Genomic DNA, 12,000 nt, shown 5'->3' with positions numbered 1-12,000 from the left:
GGCCGGGTCCTGACATTTTTTGCAACGGGGCTCCCTGGACAAAAGAGACGCTTAGACAGTGGAGGGTTTTGTATCAAAATTGTCAAAATATGCCTTTTTAAAAATGAGAAAACGAATCCAATTCTAGCATGATTTTCAGACACTCACTGGTATAACCAAACTGAGTGGGTGTAATATCTAATTCACGGCTTCCAAATCTGATTTTCGTGCTTTTGTGTGAAATTAGATACATGGGTAGTGTTTCGTAACCATTTAAAAATATTGATAAGCCTCTAGGCTAATCAATGGGGGCGCTTGCTGAATATTCTTGACTGGAGATGGTGTATTTAGTGTTTTGTAAAACATTGCAACCGAATCTATTCTCTGATTCGGCATAAAATTTGGACTATTCTTAGATTTTATCACAATCAACTATTTCAAGCAATGGCGAGATCAATATGGCGTTCAATTACGAGCTCATTCAAACTCTCAGATTTTCCTTCTGGAGCTTGAGACACGGCGTTTAAGGCGAGAAACGAGGTAACACGATCATACGGTTCCTTGAGCTTCAAGCATTTTTTCAACTTCTTGTCAGTTTTCTCGAAGTAAAAGCTCCTCCGTTCTTTGGGCTCTACATTCAAAGACTTGTCCTTCTCATGTATGATGTAGTTTTGCGATTGCTTTCCCAAACATTTTCGCAACCCTTCTTCTGAAGTTTCGTCGATATTGTTTAAAGCCAATACTACTGTCAATATTAGCAAGACCAGAAGGCACTTCATAGTAGCTGCGAAATTTGGTGTTGATAGGGGAATAAAGAAAAGTAATCTTAGGGCATTTTGCAATGTGCTAGGTTTTGTGACACATGACGTGCGATTTAGCGTAAGTCAGATGCGCTGTTTTTTTCTTCAATACAAGTAAATTCATTTACACCCGCATACCAGTTGAAGTTGACAGAAGAGGAAATCAGCGATCAACGGGTCAAAAAAAGGTTCTCACCTTCGGCATAAATTCTTAGCCCATCATGGCTTGAAAATCCAAAATGGCTAATGACTAGTAAAATGATATTCAACATCCCAATTATATTGATAAAATGCATTAATTCTCGGTGAGATTCCTGCTAATGTACACTCTAATTTCTGCTTCTCTTGCTCTTACCAGGTCTGGTGGACTTGCCCTTTTTGCCTCTCTGGTTGTAGATGTCTGCAGAAGAGTCGGCGTCGTTTCTTCTCATACCTCTCTTTTGACCGCCCTGGCCATACTTGGCGTCCTTGGCCAACCTCTTACCGTTTGGCTTAGCTCTCTTGGGTCTGTCCTCAGCAGTGGCCTCCTCCAAAGCAATCTGGAAATCAGCATCGTTAGACATCTCGTTAGCGCCTCTCTTTTTCTTCAAGGACTTGATCTTCTCCAAAGTGTCTCTCTTTTGCTTGGCTCTCTCTTGCAAGGTCTCGTGCTGTACCTTCTTACCGAACTTCTTCAAAGTTCTTTGCTTCTTGGCATCCTCAGATGCCTTCTTGTCTGCGGCCTCCTTCAACAACTTGCCCTTCAACTTGTCCATGTGCTCGTCGCTCTTCACCATCTCCGCGAAGTAATCTAGCGGTCTGGAAAATGGCACCTTCAATTTGAGAAGCGTGGATCTGCCTTGTTTGACCGCATCCAAGCCTTGCCTGTAAAAAGCCAACTCTCTCTCGGTGTCATCATAGATGTCCTTAATGCTCAGCTCGGACTTTTCGGCGCTCAAGACAGACTGGTGCTCGACGAAAGAGTGATTTTCCCAAGGCAACGCGATTCTGGCAAGCGAGTCTTTCATGGCGGCAATGTTGTTCACCGTGAGTTTGCTGTGGGGCACCACGTCAGCGTCGGAGTCTAGCTCCGCATCCGACAATGGAATGTCCTCTTCTTCTTCGTCGTCATCGTTCTGCTCAGCCTCAACGTCGTTTTCGTCCTCCTCATCGTCATTCTCAGAGTCATCGTCTTCTTCATCGTCTTCCTCATCGTTGATGTCGCTCTCGCTTTCACTGGCCGCCAACTTCTCAAGGTCAAACTCCTCATCCTCACTGTCTTCCTCAATCTCGTCGGCATTGGCCTCCTTGGCCTGGGCAATCAATTTCTTCAACCTTCTCTTCTCTTTCTTGGACAACGGCGCACTTGTGTCTTCCAACTGGCTGACATCTATTTGGTCATCTTCAGAATCCAGCGCAGAGTCCTCCGGTTCCTGGAGAACAGGCTTGACGGGCTTGGCGGGCTTCTTGGATTTGCTGCTTTTGCTCTTCTCGAAATCCTCAACGGCCTTTTGATTCTTGAGAGCCACTCTCAATTTTCCCTTACTCATGATGTGATTTTTTGGTGTTGTAAGCGATGGGTGTTGGTAAAACTTTCCAGTGCGATGAGATGTCGATGCGGTCGTGCGCGGCCCATACACGCAGTAACGCGCACCACGACGCCTGCCCCACTAGAACGAGTAGTCATTTTCATTGAGGAATTTCTTGCCGCCCCCGTACCGCCACCACCGGGGCAAGCAGCTGGGGGGCATCACGTCCACACCCTTGTGCTCGCCATTTTCGTCGAATTTGCGGCAGATACACCGTTTCACACTCTGCACCTCGCGCGATTGGGGGCACGCCATGTAAGGCGCGTGATAGTAGCCAATGTCCTCGAAATGGTGGATGGCGTCCCGGTCCAAAAGCAACGCTAGGCCGATGGAATGCACGGGTGCGTCCCCCCACCTCTCGTAGTAGAAGCCGCCCGCCTGATCCAAGTGATCGAAGTACGCCCCGTAGGCCTCGCCCCGGAAAAAGTCCAAGTTTCCGACCTCGAAGTTGGACCAGAAGTGGCACATGTTGTACTTGGAGTCGGAGTGTGCGTGTGTGTGGAAAAACACGTCCGAGTCGTTGGTGGTGAGGAAGTCGTAGGCGTTGTTGGGGTGGAGGTGCTGCGGGAACTTGGAGATGAAGTCCTCCACGGTGTCCCAGAGCGTGGGGATTGTATCCTGGTACTCTGGAATGGTGATGGTGAATCCGTAGGTCTTGTTGTTGGTGCGGAGAAGCTCGAACGGGTCGTACATGAAGTCACACATGTACTCCACATCCGGCTCCACGCGGAAGTACCACTCGTAGTCGAGGAGCCGCTTTTGTCTGTAGAAGTAGCCCGAGTTGAAATGGCACATGTTGCGGTACGACTTGGAGAAGCCGTAGATGATGTGCTGCGAGTTGGCGATGTTGTCGTCTAGTCTGCGGCGGTCTATGTGGGGAGGCGGGTTCCAGTCCTCCGGCGGCACAAGCTCGTAGAACGTCTCGCCACTAGCCATGGCCGTGGTCTGGTCCATGAAATCCTCGTCGAAGGGCACGTCGTTGAGAAATACCCACGGGTATTTATAGTCGCGGTTGAAGCGGTCCTCGAGCGAGCGCATCGACTGAAGGGCGCCTTTCAATTCGGAGTTGCGGACAAGCATCACAAGCGTGGCGTTTTCCCTGCCGATTTGCCGCCGGTCCCGCTGTGTGGAAAGCACGTCGAAATACGAGTTGGAGCTGAGTTTCTGCTGGCCCGCGAGGGCGGGGTTGTACCAGTATTTGGCCACAAAGGCGTCCATTTTGTCCTTCGAGGCCTGCCACGTGGGCATGAGGGGAAGCGCTTCCAAAAAGCCCAAGGAAGACGAGGAATGGTTGGTGGTGGCCGACACAATGGCATTAAGCTCAGCAGATCTATAGGCGTGTGCCTGCGTGCTGGTGTGGTTGTAGTATAGCGCCGCCACCACTAGACAGAGCGAGAAAACATAGTACGACACCGATCGCATGTGGGCAAAGAAATCCAGTCGAAGAGCAGGCCTAAAGAAGATGTCTTTTATGGGTGCAATCTGCGGTCAGACAGATCTTAGGCTGGGGTGCGAAATTAGATGGTGCGCACTACAAGTGGAAAGAGTGGGTGCAAAATGAAAGACAAATAATAGCTGGGAAACTATGAGAGCGCTGCGTTTTAACGAGACGTTATTCTGGAAGCTGCCTCTGTGATTGTTGTGGGCGGCGCCGGGGAACGGGGCCAGACGGGCGGGTCACGTGACCGTGGTATTAGCACAGCCGTCAGAGTGGTGCTTGGATATGGGTCGGAGGTTCGACCCCAGTCACGTGGGTGCGCTTTAGTTAGTTGCTGAGTGTTTTCTGACGTCGGCTTTTATGCTTGGATGAACATATGTGAACATAGCCGAGTATGTATGGCGCTCGGCGGATGGATCTGTAGTGGGTGGATTAGAAGCCTGATTGATACTCTGGAATGTTTCCAGCAGTGTGGAGATCTCATGTATGAATCTAGATAATTTGTGAATGAGAATGCGTTAGTGGGGCTGAGCTGGCAATAGCCTGGTTGCGACAAGGCTTTCGTTCGTGCGATCAATGCGGAAAGAGAATGATGTTTTGATGGAGGCGCCTCTTGGATTCGTGTGATTTTTGTTCTGTGCTTTGTAGTTGTGTGATTCATCTCTTATGTGGTTTGTATCTTTTGTGTTTGTTTTTACTGGGTGAGTTGTATTCTATGTGGACCTGTATTATCCATAGCTGTATGAGTTATCAGTCGCTTGTACAGCACCAGAATACAGACGGACGTTGGGGCTAGTGTATGCCCACGTATTTTGGCTTAAGCCTACCGTTGATTTAGAATGATTTAAAAGTAATTGCTGATACGTGACTAGGCACCTGTTGTGTGATTGATATTATCCTCAGCGGGTTCAACTATATGATCTTTTCAGAGGGCAGGGCCTGTCATAGACCAAGTACATGACTTTCGTTCCCTTGGTTAAAAGCTGCATGGGTTACTAGAGTAGAAAATGACCTTTTCAATGCAAAACAGAAGAATAAGCATGGCTGTAAGGAACCGCCTGTTGCTTTAATTGCGCTTTCTTAGTTTCGCCTAGTAGCCCAATTTATGTCCATTTTGAATCACGGTTATGATTTATTTGATTTATTTCAAATCACGGTCACAATTTATATCGAATCACGGTTATAATATATTTCGAATCACAATTATGATAGATTGTGAATGACAAATAATAGATCCTTGGCATCCCAAGATGATGTGATTATTCGCGAGAACAAACACAATCAAACCAAAAACACCGATCAAAAGGACCAGGGCTATTGGAGCCGAAATATAGCTTGGGATGGTCATGTCAAAAAGAATTCGGTAGTTGGAGAAGATCACACTGAGTCAAGGAGAATACCGGAAGCGCTTCTGTGAGCTGCCATTCGAGGACTCTAGCCTCGTCAGGATCTAAATCAAGGCCAATAACATTAAGTAATAACTAGTTTAAAGCTCCAAAGATATTTGAATAGCAGAATGATCCCGGAAGCACCGGTTCTAGAGTATGTTTTGAATAGATTAACAAATAGAGCCTTATATATATCCAGGCAGATTCTGTCTAGGTCGGGTCTTTTACTTGCTGTGGAAGGCGACAATAGCTTGAAATATTTTCAAATATAGCTGCTTGGAACAACACACAAAATACTACAAGAGCTCGTCCCAGTTTGAATTTCTATGGAATCATGATCTTCCTTCCGTTCTTGTCTTCAGAGAGTGTATTCTATTTTATCGCGTCTTCGTGGAAGTAGTTCGAAGAATTCCAGATCCCTGATTGCCATATCTTCTCTTTTCGAGGCAAGGGAAAGAAGTGGAAACGAACTAAGGAGCTGGTGACCCACCAATCGGTGCCAGGGTACCCTTCGGACCAGGCAGTCGTTTGAATTGTGCCCCAGGCCGCTCTCTGACACAAAAATTTCAAACCAGCATGTCAGAATATATATGAGCCTTGGCGTCGAAATTCGGTGCCGTAAATTTGATATTAGTGTTTAGCATTGGTAGTTTTTTAGCACTGATATTTAATTAGCAATATTATTACCAGTGCCCATATATTGGCGGTGCGCGTATATTAGCAGTACGGATTGTGTTATCAACAAAGGATGTGTAATGAGTTGCAGATCGTGTAATAAATTCGAGGTATATGATCAAAGTGAAACATAATATCAGTGTAAAGCACATCAGCAGGATAAATGATGATATCACCACGCAATGAATTGTCAGTATCGAAGAATCAGCACGCAACACTCGATCAAGGAATACATGATCAGTACGATATTTAATGTCAGCACTACATAATTTTTCGAACTGCAGATGTCGTCTGTATAATAAATATTTCTTGTATGATGTATGTTCTCTTATGGAATGGATTATCATTGAGCAATAGTATGTCGGTGCGCAATAGATAATCATTGATAGAGTAAGTAATGGAGATTACGCCTACGCTGTGTTAAGAGTTTTTTTATCAAACCGGCGTAGTCAGTGGGGTGCTCTTCAAAGCCTCTGTCAGCATGAAATGTCATCTCCGACAACAACGTGACTGCTGCCCAAAGGGTCCAGAGAATATTGACCGCTAGCTCCCTGAGGCAGACACCATACTGGTGCTTGTTTTGCATTAATCTTGCGTTTCTTTAATGTTGTGTTTCTTCAATGGTGTGTTTCCATAACGGTGTATTCACATAACGGTGTATTTACATATTAGTGCTAATAAAATAGTGTCTTTACATATGCTGTTCCTGGTATACCAGGTTAACTATACCAGGGGTTGTAGGCCAGCACAGGTCTGTTTCGTGTGGTATGCAGTGGCAAGTACACGTGACATCATTGGGCGTGTGAAATTTATCGGAACATCGGGTGCTTTTTGAGAGCCCATGAAATGAAGAACATGGCAATACGTCAGTTTGCCACCAGCGGCGGCGCGCACGTGACCTACAAATTATTGGCCATTTCATTGGTTGCCTAGTAGTCAGTATTCAGTATACCAATCTCGCTTCATAATTTAGTATCTAGATGTAGCATTTTTTTTATCGTTTAGTATTCTTTTTTCAATTGACTATTTAGTCTCATTTCAATTAATCCTTTAGTAGTGAGTATGTAGTATCCGCCATATACCAATTATCAAATGAGGGGACTGTGAGAGAAGTACGTGTATCAGGCCAATCTGAAAAATGGATCGCTGTTTGATTTTCTCTGTTCAAAAAGCCTAGTCTCATACACGGGAAATTTTAAGTTTACATTATGAATGCTGTGTTTCAACTGAAATTACAGGAGGTGTGTTCCGAGGCCGCACGTCTACGCGAACTCATATGTGATTGGGAACATGATTAGTTCAAAAATTTGAAAAGCTTATCATCATTCTCGCCGTTGAATCTCATAGAGTCTTACACGAATTTTTTTTTGCTGGAATACTAAGTACACAAAGGGCCCAATGGTCGCTGTTGTTAACATCCTCTAGATCCACATAGTCGTTTGTGTCTATGAAGTTGAATGGAAAAAACACCATTGGGTTTACGTCTTAAGTTTGATTGTGATACCTGATTTTTAAATTTTCAGCCCAGGCAAGGTGTGTAATCAAAGAGCAAATTGACCTACCTGCGAGGACGCCGTCCATGTGAAATTTACATTCCGTGTCTATCATTTGTGTTTATCATTCCGTACGTAGCATTCCGTATTATTCATGAAGTGTTTATCAGTTCCCATCGGATATTTAGTATCATTATTTAGCATTGAGTAAATGGTGTTGGCCATTCAAAAACTGTGATTTAGTCTTGAGTAGTTTGTGTTTAAGATTTACCATTTATTAGTGCCATTTACTATTTACCATTTAACCTTACCATTTGTGCTTAATGTGTAGCAATTATCATTAAGTATTCACCATCTACCACTTGTATTCCGTCTTTATACTTCGTATTACCGGTACTAGTTCTATAGTGTATCACCATTCTCCACTGAATATTTCGCCTCTAGTCCGTTCACTTATCACCACTTACTAATTAGTATTTACCCTTCACCATTTTCCAATTAGTCTTTAGTTTTTTTTTCTTTAGTATCCACCATTAACCATTCAGAATTGGTGATTCGCCATTCACCATTTAGCACCCAGTGCCTAGCATGGAAGGTTCATCGTTGAATATACACCATCTACCATTTGTGTTTCGTCTTTGGTATTTGGTATTACGGCTACTGTTTGCATTGAGGATCGCCAGCGACTATTTGTATTGAGTATCACCATTCACATCATTTTTCCTTTAGTATCACCATTCACTAATTGCCATTTGGTATCTAGTATATAGCATATGCGATATACCATTCACCAATTACGAATTTTCAATTACCAAATAAGATTCATTATCAAATATTTATTATTTACCATTTATTATGTAGCATTTATCAGAGTCTTTACCATCACCTGCTATTGTTTCGTCTTTCGTATCTAATATTAGAAATGGAGCACCCTCCACTAATCATCTTGCATTTAGTATCACCCTTCACTAATCATCATAGCGCAATAGCAAGTATCATTCACCAACCACCAATCACCAATCATTATTTAGTATCCACTATCTATGTTCAACCTTCCATCCCATGAAAGGCTCATCAGAGGATCCTACCACCAGCATTTCGTTCTTGGACCTATTATCAAGAATGGAGTCCTCTTTCGTCGCTGATCATTTCGCATTTAGTATCACCATTCACTAATCATCATAGAGCAGTAGTATCTACCAATCACCAAGTACCAACTACCAACTATGAATTATTATCTATTATTTAATAACTATTATCTATATGAAAGACTCATACCTATTATCAAGAATGCAGTCCCTATTCGCCGCTAATCATTTCGCATTTACTATCACCATTCACTAATCATCATAGAGCAGTAGTATCTACCAATCACCAATTACCAACTACCAACTATGAATTATTATCTATTATTTAATAACTATTATCTATATGAAAGACTCATCAGAGTAACAACTCGCATTTCGTTTTTGGTACCTATTATCAAGAATGCAGTCCCTATTCGCCGCTAATCATTTCGCATTTAGTATCACTATTCACTAATCATCATAGAGCAGTAGTATCTACCAATCACCAATCACCAAATGCCAATTATGAATTATTATCTATTATTTATATTCATCATTACCTCCCATGAGAGGTTCATCAGAGAATCCTACCAAATTTCGTTCTTGAACCGAATATTAAAAGTGGAGTCCCCATTCACCGCTAATAATTATAGAGCAATAGTATGTTCCATTCACTAATCATCATATCATCATAGAGCAATAGTATGCACCATTCACCAATCACCATTCACCAATCACCAATCACCAATCACCAATCACCAATCACCAATCACCAATCACCAATCACCAATCACCAATCATCATTTATTATCCACTATCTATATTCACCCTTCTCTCCCATGAAGACTCGTCAGAGGATCCCCCAGCATTTCGTTCCTGGACCTAATATCTAGGACCGAGCGCCTCGCCGCCACCCGTTGTCCGTCACGTGGTCTCCGCCATGTAGTCACCCCACACGTGGCCAAGAAAAAAACACTTCCGTACAGACTGAGTCTCCCCTTCTTCTCCTCCAGGCTTTTTCGAGAATAGCAGTATTCCGAGGATCCCAAGTACCAAGCTTAATCGGGAAATCGGATATTGGAGCCGCCCCACCAAAAGCTCCGCGCCTGCAGCAGCGGCCCCGCGCCTGGCCAATAACAGGGCCACCTTTGGCATGACCGCGCGAGCCGCGCGAAAAAAACCGCCTCTAGTCGCACACCTAAAAACCCGGGCGGCTCCCTACTTCTCTATTCTCAGGCCACAAAAAAGCACCCGCCCCCTCTTTTTGGCCATGCTTCGTAATATGAAAACCCCCGCGCGGGCCGCGCGGCGCTTGGCCACGTCTGCGGACGCGGCCGCCGTGCCCAACCGCGTGCACGGCGGCTTGAAGGACCAGGACCGCATCTTCCAGAACGTCTACGGCACGTACGGCCACACGTTGAAGGCCGCGCAGAAAATGGGCGACTGGCACAAAACCAAGGAGATCATCCTCAAGGGCGACAAGTGGATCATCGACGAGATGAAGAAGTCCGGGTTGCGCGGGCGCGGAGGCGCCGGGTTCCCGTCCGGGCTCAAGTGGTCGTTCATGAACCCGCCCGGGTGGGACAAAAACCCCGGCCCGCGGTACTTGGTGGTCAACGCGGACGAGGGCGAGCCGGGCACGTGCAAGGACCGCGAGATCATCCGCAAAGACCCGCACAAGTTGGTGGAGGGCTGTCTTTTGGCGGGCCGCGGCATGAACGCCACGGCCGCGTACATCTACATCCGTGGAGAGTTCTACAACGAGACGGTGGTGTTGCAGGAGGCCATCAACGACGCGTACAAGGCCGGGCTTCTCGGCAAGAACGCGTGCGGCTCCGGCTACGACTTCGACGTGTACATCCACCGCGGCATGGGCGCGTACATCTGCGGCGAGGAGACCGCGTTGATCGAGTCCATCGAGGGCAAGGCCGGCAAGCCGCGGTTGAAGCCGCCGTTCCCCGCCGGCGTGGGTCTTTTCGGGCGCCCCACGACCGTGGCCAACGTCGAGACCGTGGCCGTGGCGCCCACGATCTTGAGGCGCGGCGGCGACTGGTTTGCCGGCTTCGGGCGCGAGCGCAACGCGGGCGTCAAGTTGTTCTGCATCTCGGGGCACGTCAACGAGCCCTGCACCGTGGAGGAGGAGATGTCCATCCCCTTGAAGGAGTTGTTGGAGAAGCACTGCGGCGGCGTCAAGGGCGGCTGGGACAACTTGTTGGGCGTGATCCCGGGCGGCTGCTCCGTGCCCATCATGCCCAAGGACGTGTGCGACAACGTGTTGATGGACTACGACGCGTTGAAGGACGTGGGCTCGGGCTTGGGCACGGCCGCGGTCATTGTCATGAACAAGCAGACGGACATCATCCGCGCCATCCAGCGCTTCTCGGCCTTCTACAAGCACGAGTCGTGCGGCCAGTGCACGCCGTGCCGCGAGGGCACCACGTGGTTGCTGAGCATGATGGCGCGCTTCGTCAAGGGCCAGGCCACGGAGAAGGAGATCGACATGATCTTCGAGTTGACCAAGGAGATCGAGGGCCACACCATCTGCGCGTTGGGCGACGCCGCCGCGTGGCCGGTGCAGGGCTTGATCAAGTCCTTCCGCCCCGTCATGGTCGACCGCATCAACCAGTACAAGCAAGCCCACCAGCCCGTGGCGCCCGGCGGATGGACGGCGGCCGGCAAGGTCAAGGAGGGCGTGGTGGTCGACAACCCGCTCCCGGTCGCCCACCACTAGACGCTTCCTGCCGTCGACCCCGGATTTCGCGTGCCGCCAGGCACTGTTTATTCGCCTGCATTTAATACACACCACCGCTACTGACCTCCGTGATGTAGGCCGTGGCCTTGTAGACGGGCGGGGGCTCCCATGCTGGGCTCTCTGTGCGGCCAGCCCCGTAGATCCATTGCGCTGTCGCAGGGTTGTGCCTGTGGTGTCTGCAAGGACGGCGGACTCCTTTGCTGGGGATGTCCGGCTGGAGATACTTTAACAGAATAGATTGAAAAAGGGTGTACAGATATAAATTAGTTTCCGAGTTTAATAGATACTAAACCTATAATGCTCTAGTTGATTACAGACTTTAAACAAATCTAGCCAACTTGATTAGCGTAGCAACGGGAAGCTGTAGAAAGCCTGTCTTCAGACGTGTCATTGTTTAGTTCTTGAATGTGCTTGTAGTGTGCGTTGACAGACTTGCATGGTTGGAGATGCGATGAGCTAGAGTTGAGTGAAGGAAGGAAGTAGTGGGTCTAGAGAATCAAGAAAGAAAGTAGTGGGAGAGTGAAGAAGGAAGTAGTGGGAGAGTGAAGAACGGAAGTAGTGGGAGAGTGGAGAACGGAAGTAGTGGAAGAGTGAAGAAAGAAAGTATGGGGACCAGAGAGTGCTAGAAGTAAGAGGGTACTAGAGCCAAGAGGGTATTATAGCCAAGAGAGATTCCGAAACGGGAAAGTTCTGGGAACAAAATAGAACCAGGGCTTTTAGTTTCTAAAGCATCATCTGAATAATAATAGAACAAATCTCAATTTACATACGATTTAGGAGTTACCAACATGGGTATTATTCACTTAAAGTTAACCTTTACTTTTATTACCATCATATAAT

General features: G+C 46.8%; 4 protein-coding genes across 4 annotated transcripts; 1 reads left to right on the top strand and 3 right to left on the bottom strand.

Annotated features, from left to right (window-relative positions):
* Window positions 1-1,014: 1,014 nt before the first annotated feature.
* METBIDRAFT_181890 (uncharacterized protein) lies at window positions 1,015-2,243 on the bottom strand. Its single transcript, XM_018854775.1, has 2 exons — window positions 1,984-2,243; window positions 1,015-1,903 (listed from the first exon to the last, which is right to left on the bottom strand). Exons 1-2 carry the CDS (start codon window positions 2,056-2,058, stop codon window positions 1,109-1,111), a joined length of 870 nt encoding a protein of 289 aa, XP_018711872.1. The 5' UTR covers window positions 2,059-2,243; the 3' UTR covers window positions 1,015-1,108.
* A 185-nt stretch (window positions 2,244-2,428) lies between these two features.
* Window positions 2,429-3,565, bottom strand: KTR2 (mannosyltransferase; the record flags this gene model as incomplete). Its single annotated transcript, XM_018857578.1, has 1 exon — window positions 2,429-3,565. The coding sequence occupies one exon, from the start codon at window positions 3,563-3,565 to the stop codon at window positions 2,429-2,431; it is 1,137 nt and encodes a 378-aa protein (XP_018711871.1).
* A 2,226-nt stretch (window positions 3,566-5,791) lies between these two features.
* Window positions 5,792-6,388, bottom strand: METBIDRAFT_181877 (uncharacterized protein). The gene has a single exon (XM_018854774.1). It carries the CDS (start codon window positions 6,229-6,231, stop codon window positions 5,857-5,859), a length of 375 nt encoding a protein of 124 aa, XP_018711870.1. The 5' UTR covers window positions 6,232-6,388; the 3' UTR covers window positions 5,792-5,856.
* Window positions 6,389-9,655: 3,267 nt separating this feature from the next.
* Window positions 9,656-11,450, top strand: NDH51 (Ndh51p). Its single transcript, XM_018855943.1, has one exon. It carries the CDS (start codon window positions 9,691-9,693, stop codon window positions 11,137-11,139), a length of 1,449 nt encoding a protein of 482 aa, XP_018711869.1. The 5' UTR covers window positions 9,656-9,690; the 3' UTR covers window positions 11,140-11,450.
* The last annotated feature ends 550 nt before the right edge of the window (window positions 11,451-12,000 follow it).

The sequence above is a fragment of the Metschnikowia bicuspidata genome, assembly GCF_001664035.1.
Source record: "Metschnikowia bicuspidata var. bicuspidata NRRL YB-4993 chromosome Unknown METBIscaffold_3, whole genome shotgun sequence".
Lineage (NCBI taxonomy): Eukaryota > Fungi > Ascomycota > Pichiomycetes > Serinales > Metschnikowiaceae > Metschnikowia > Metschnikowia bicuspidata.
Note: the sequence above shows the minus strand (reverse complement) of the source record. Positions and strands in the feature narration are given on the sequence as shown.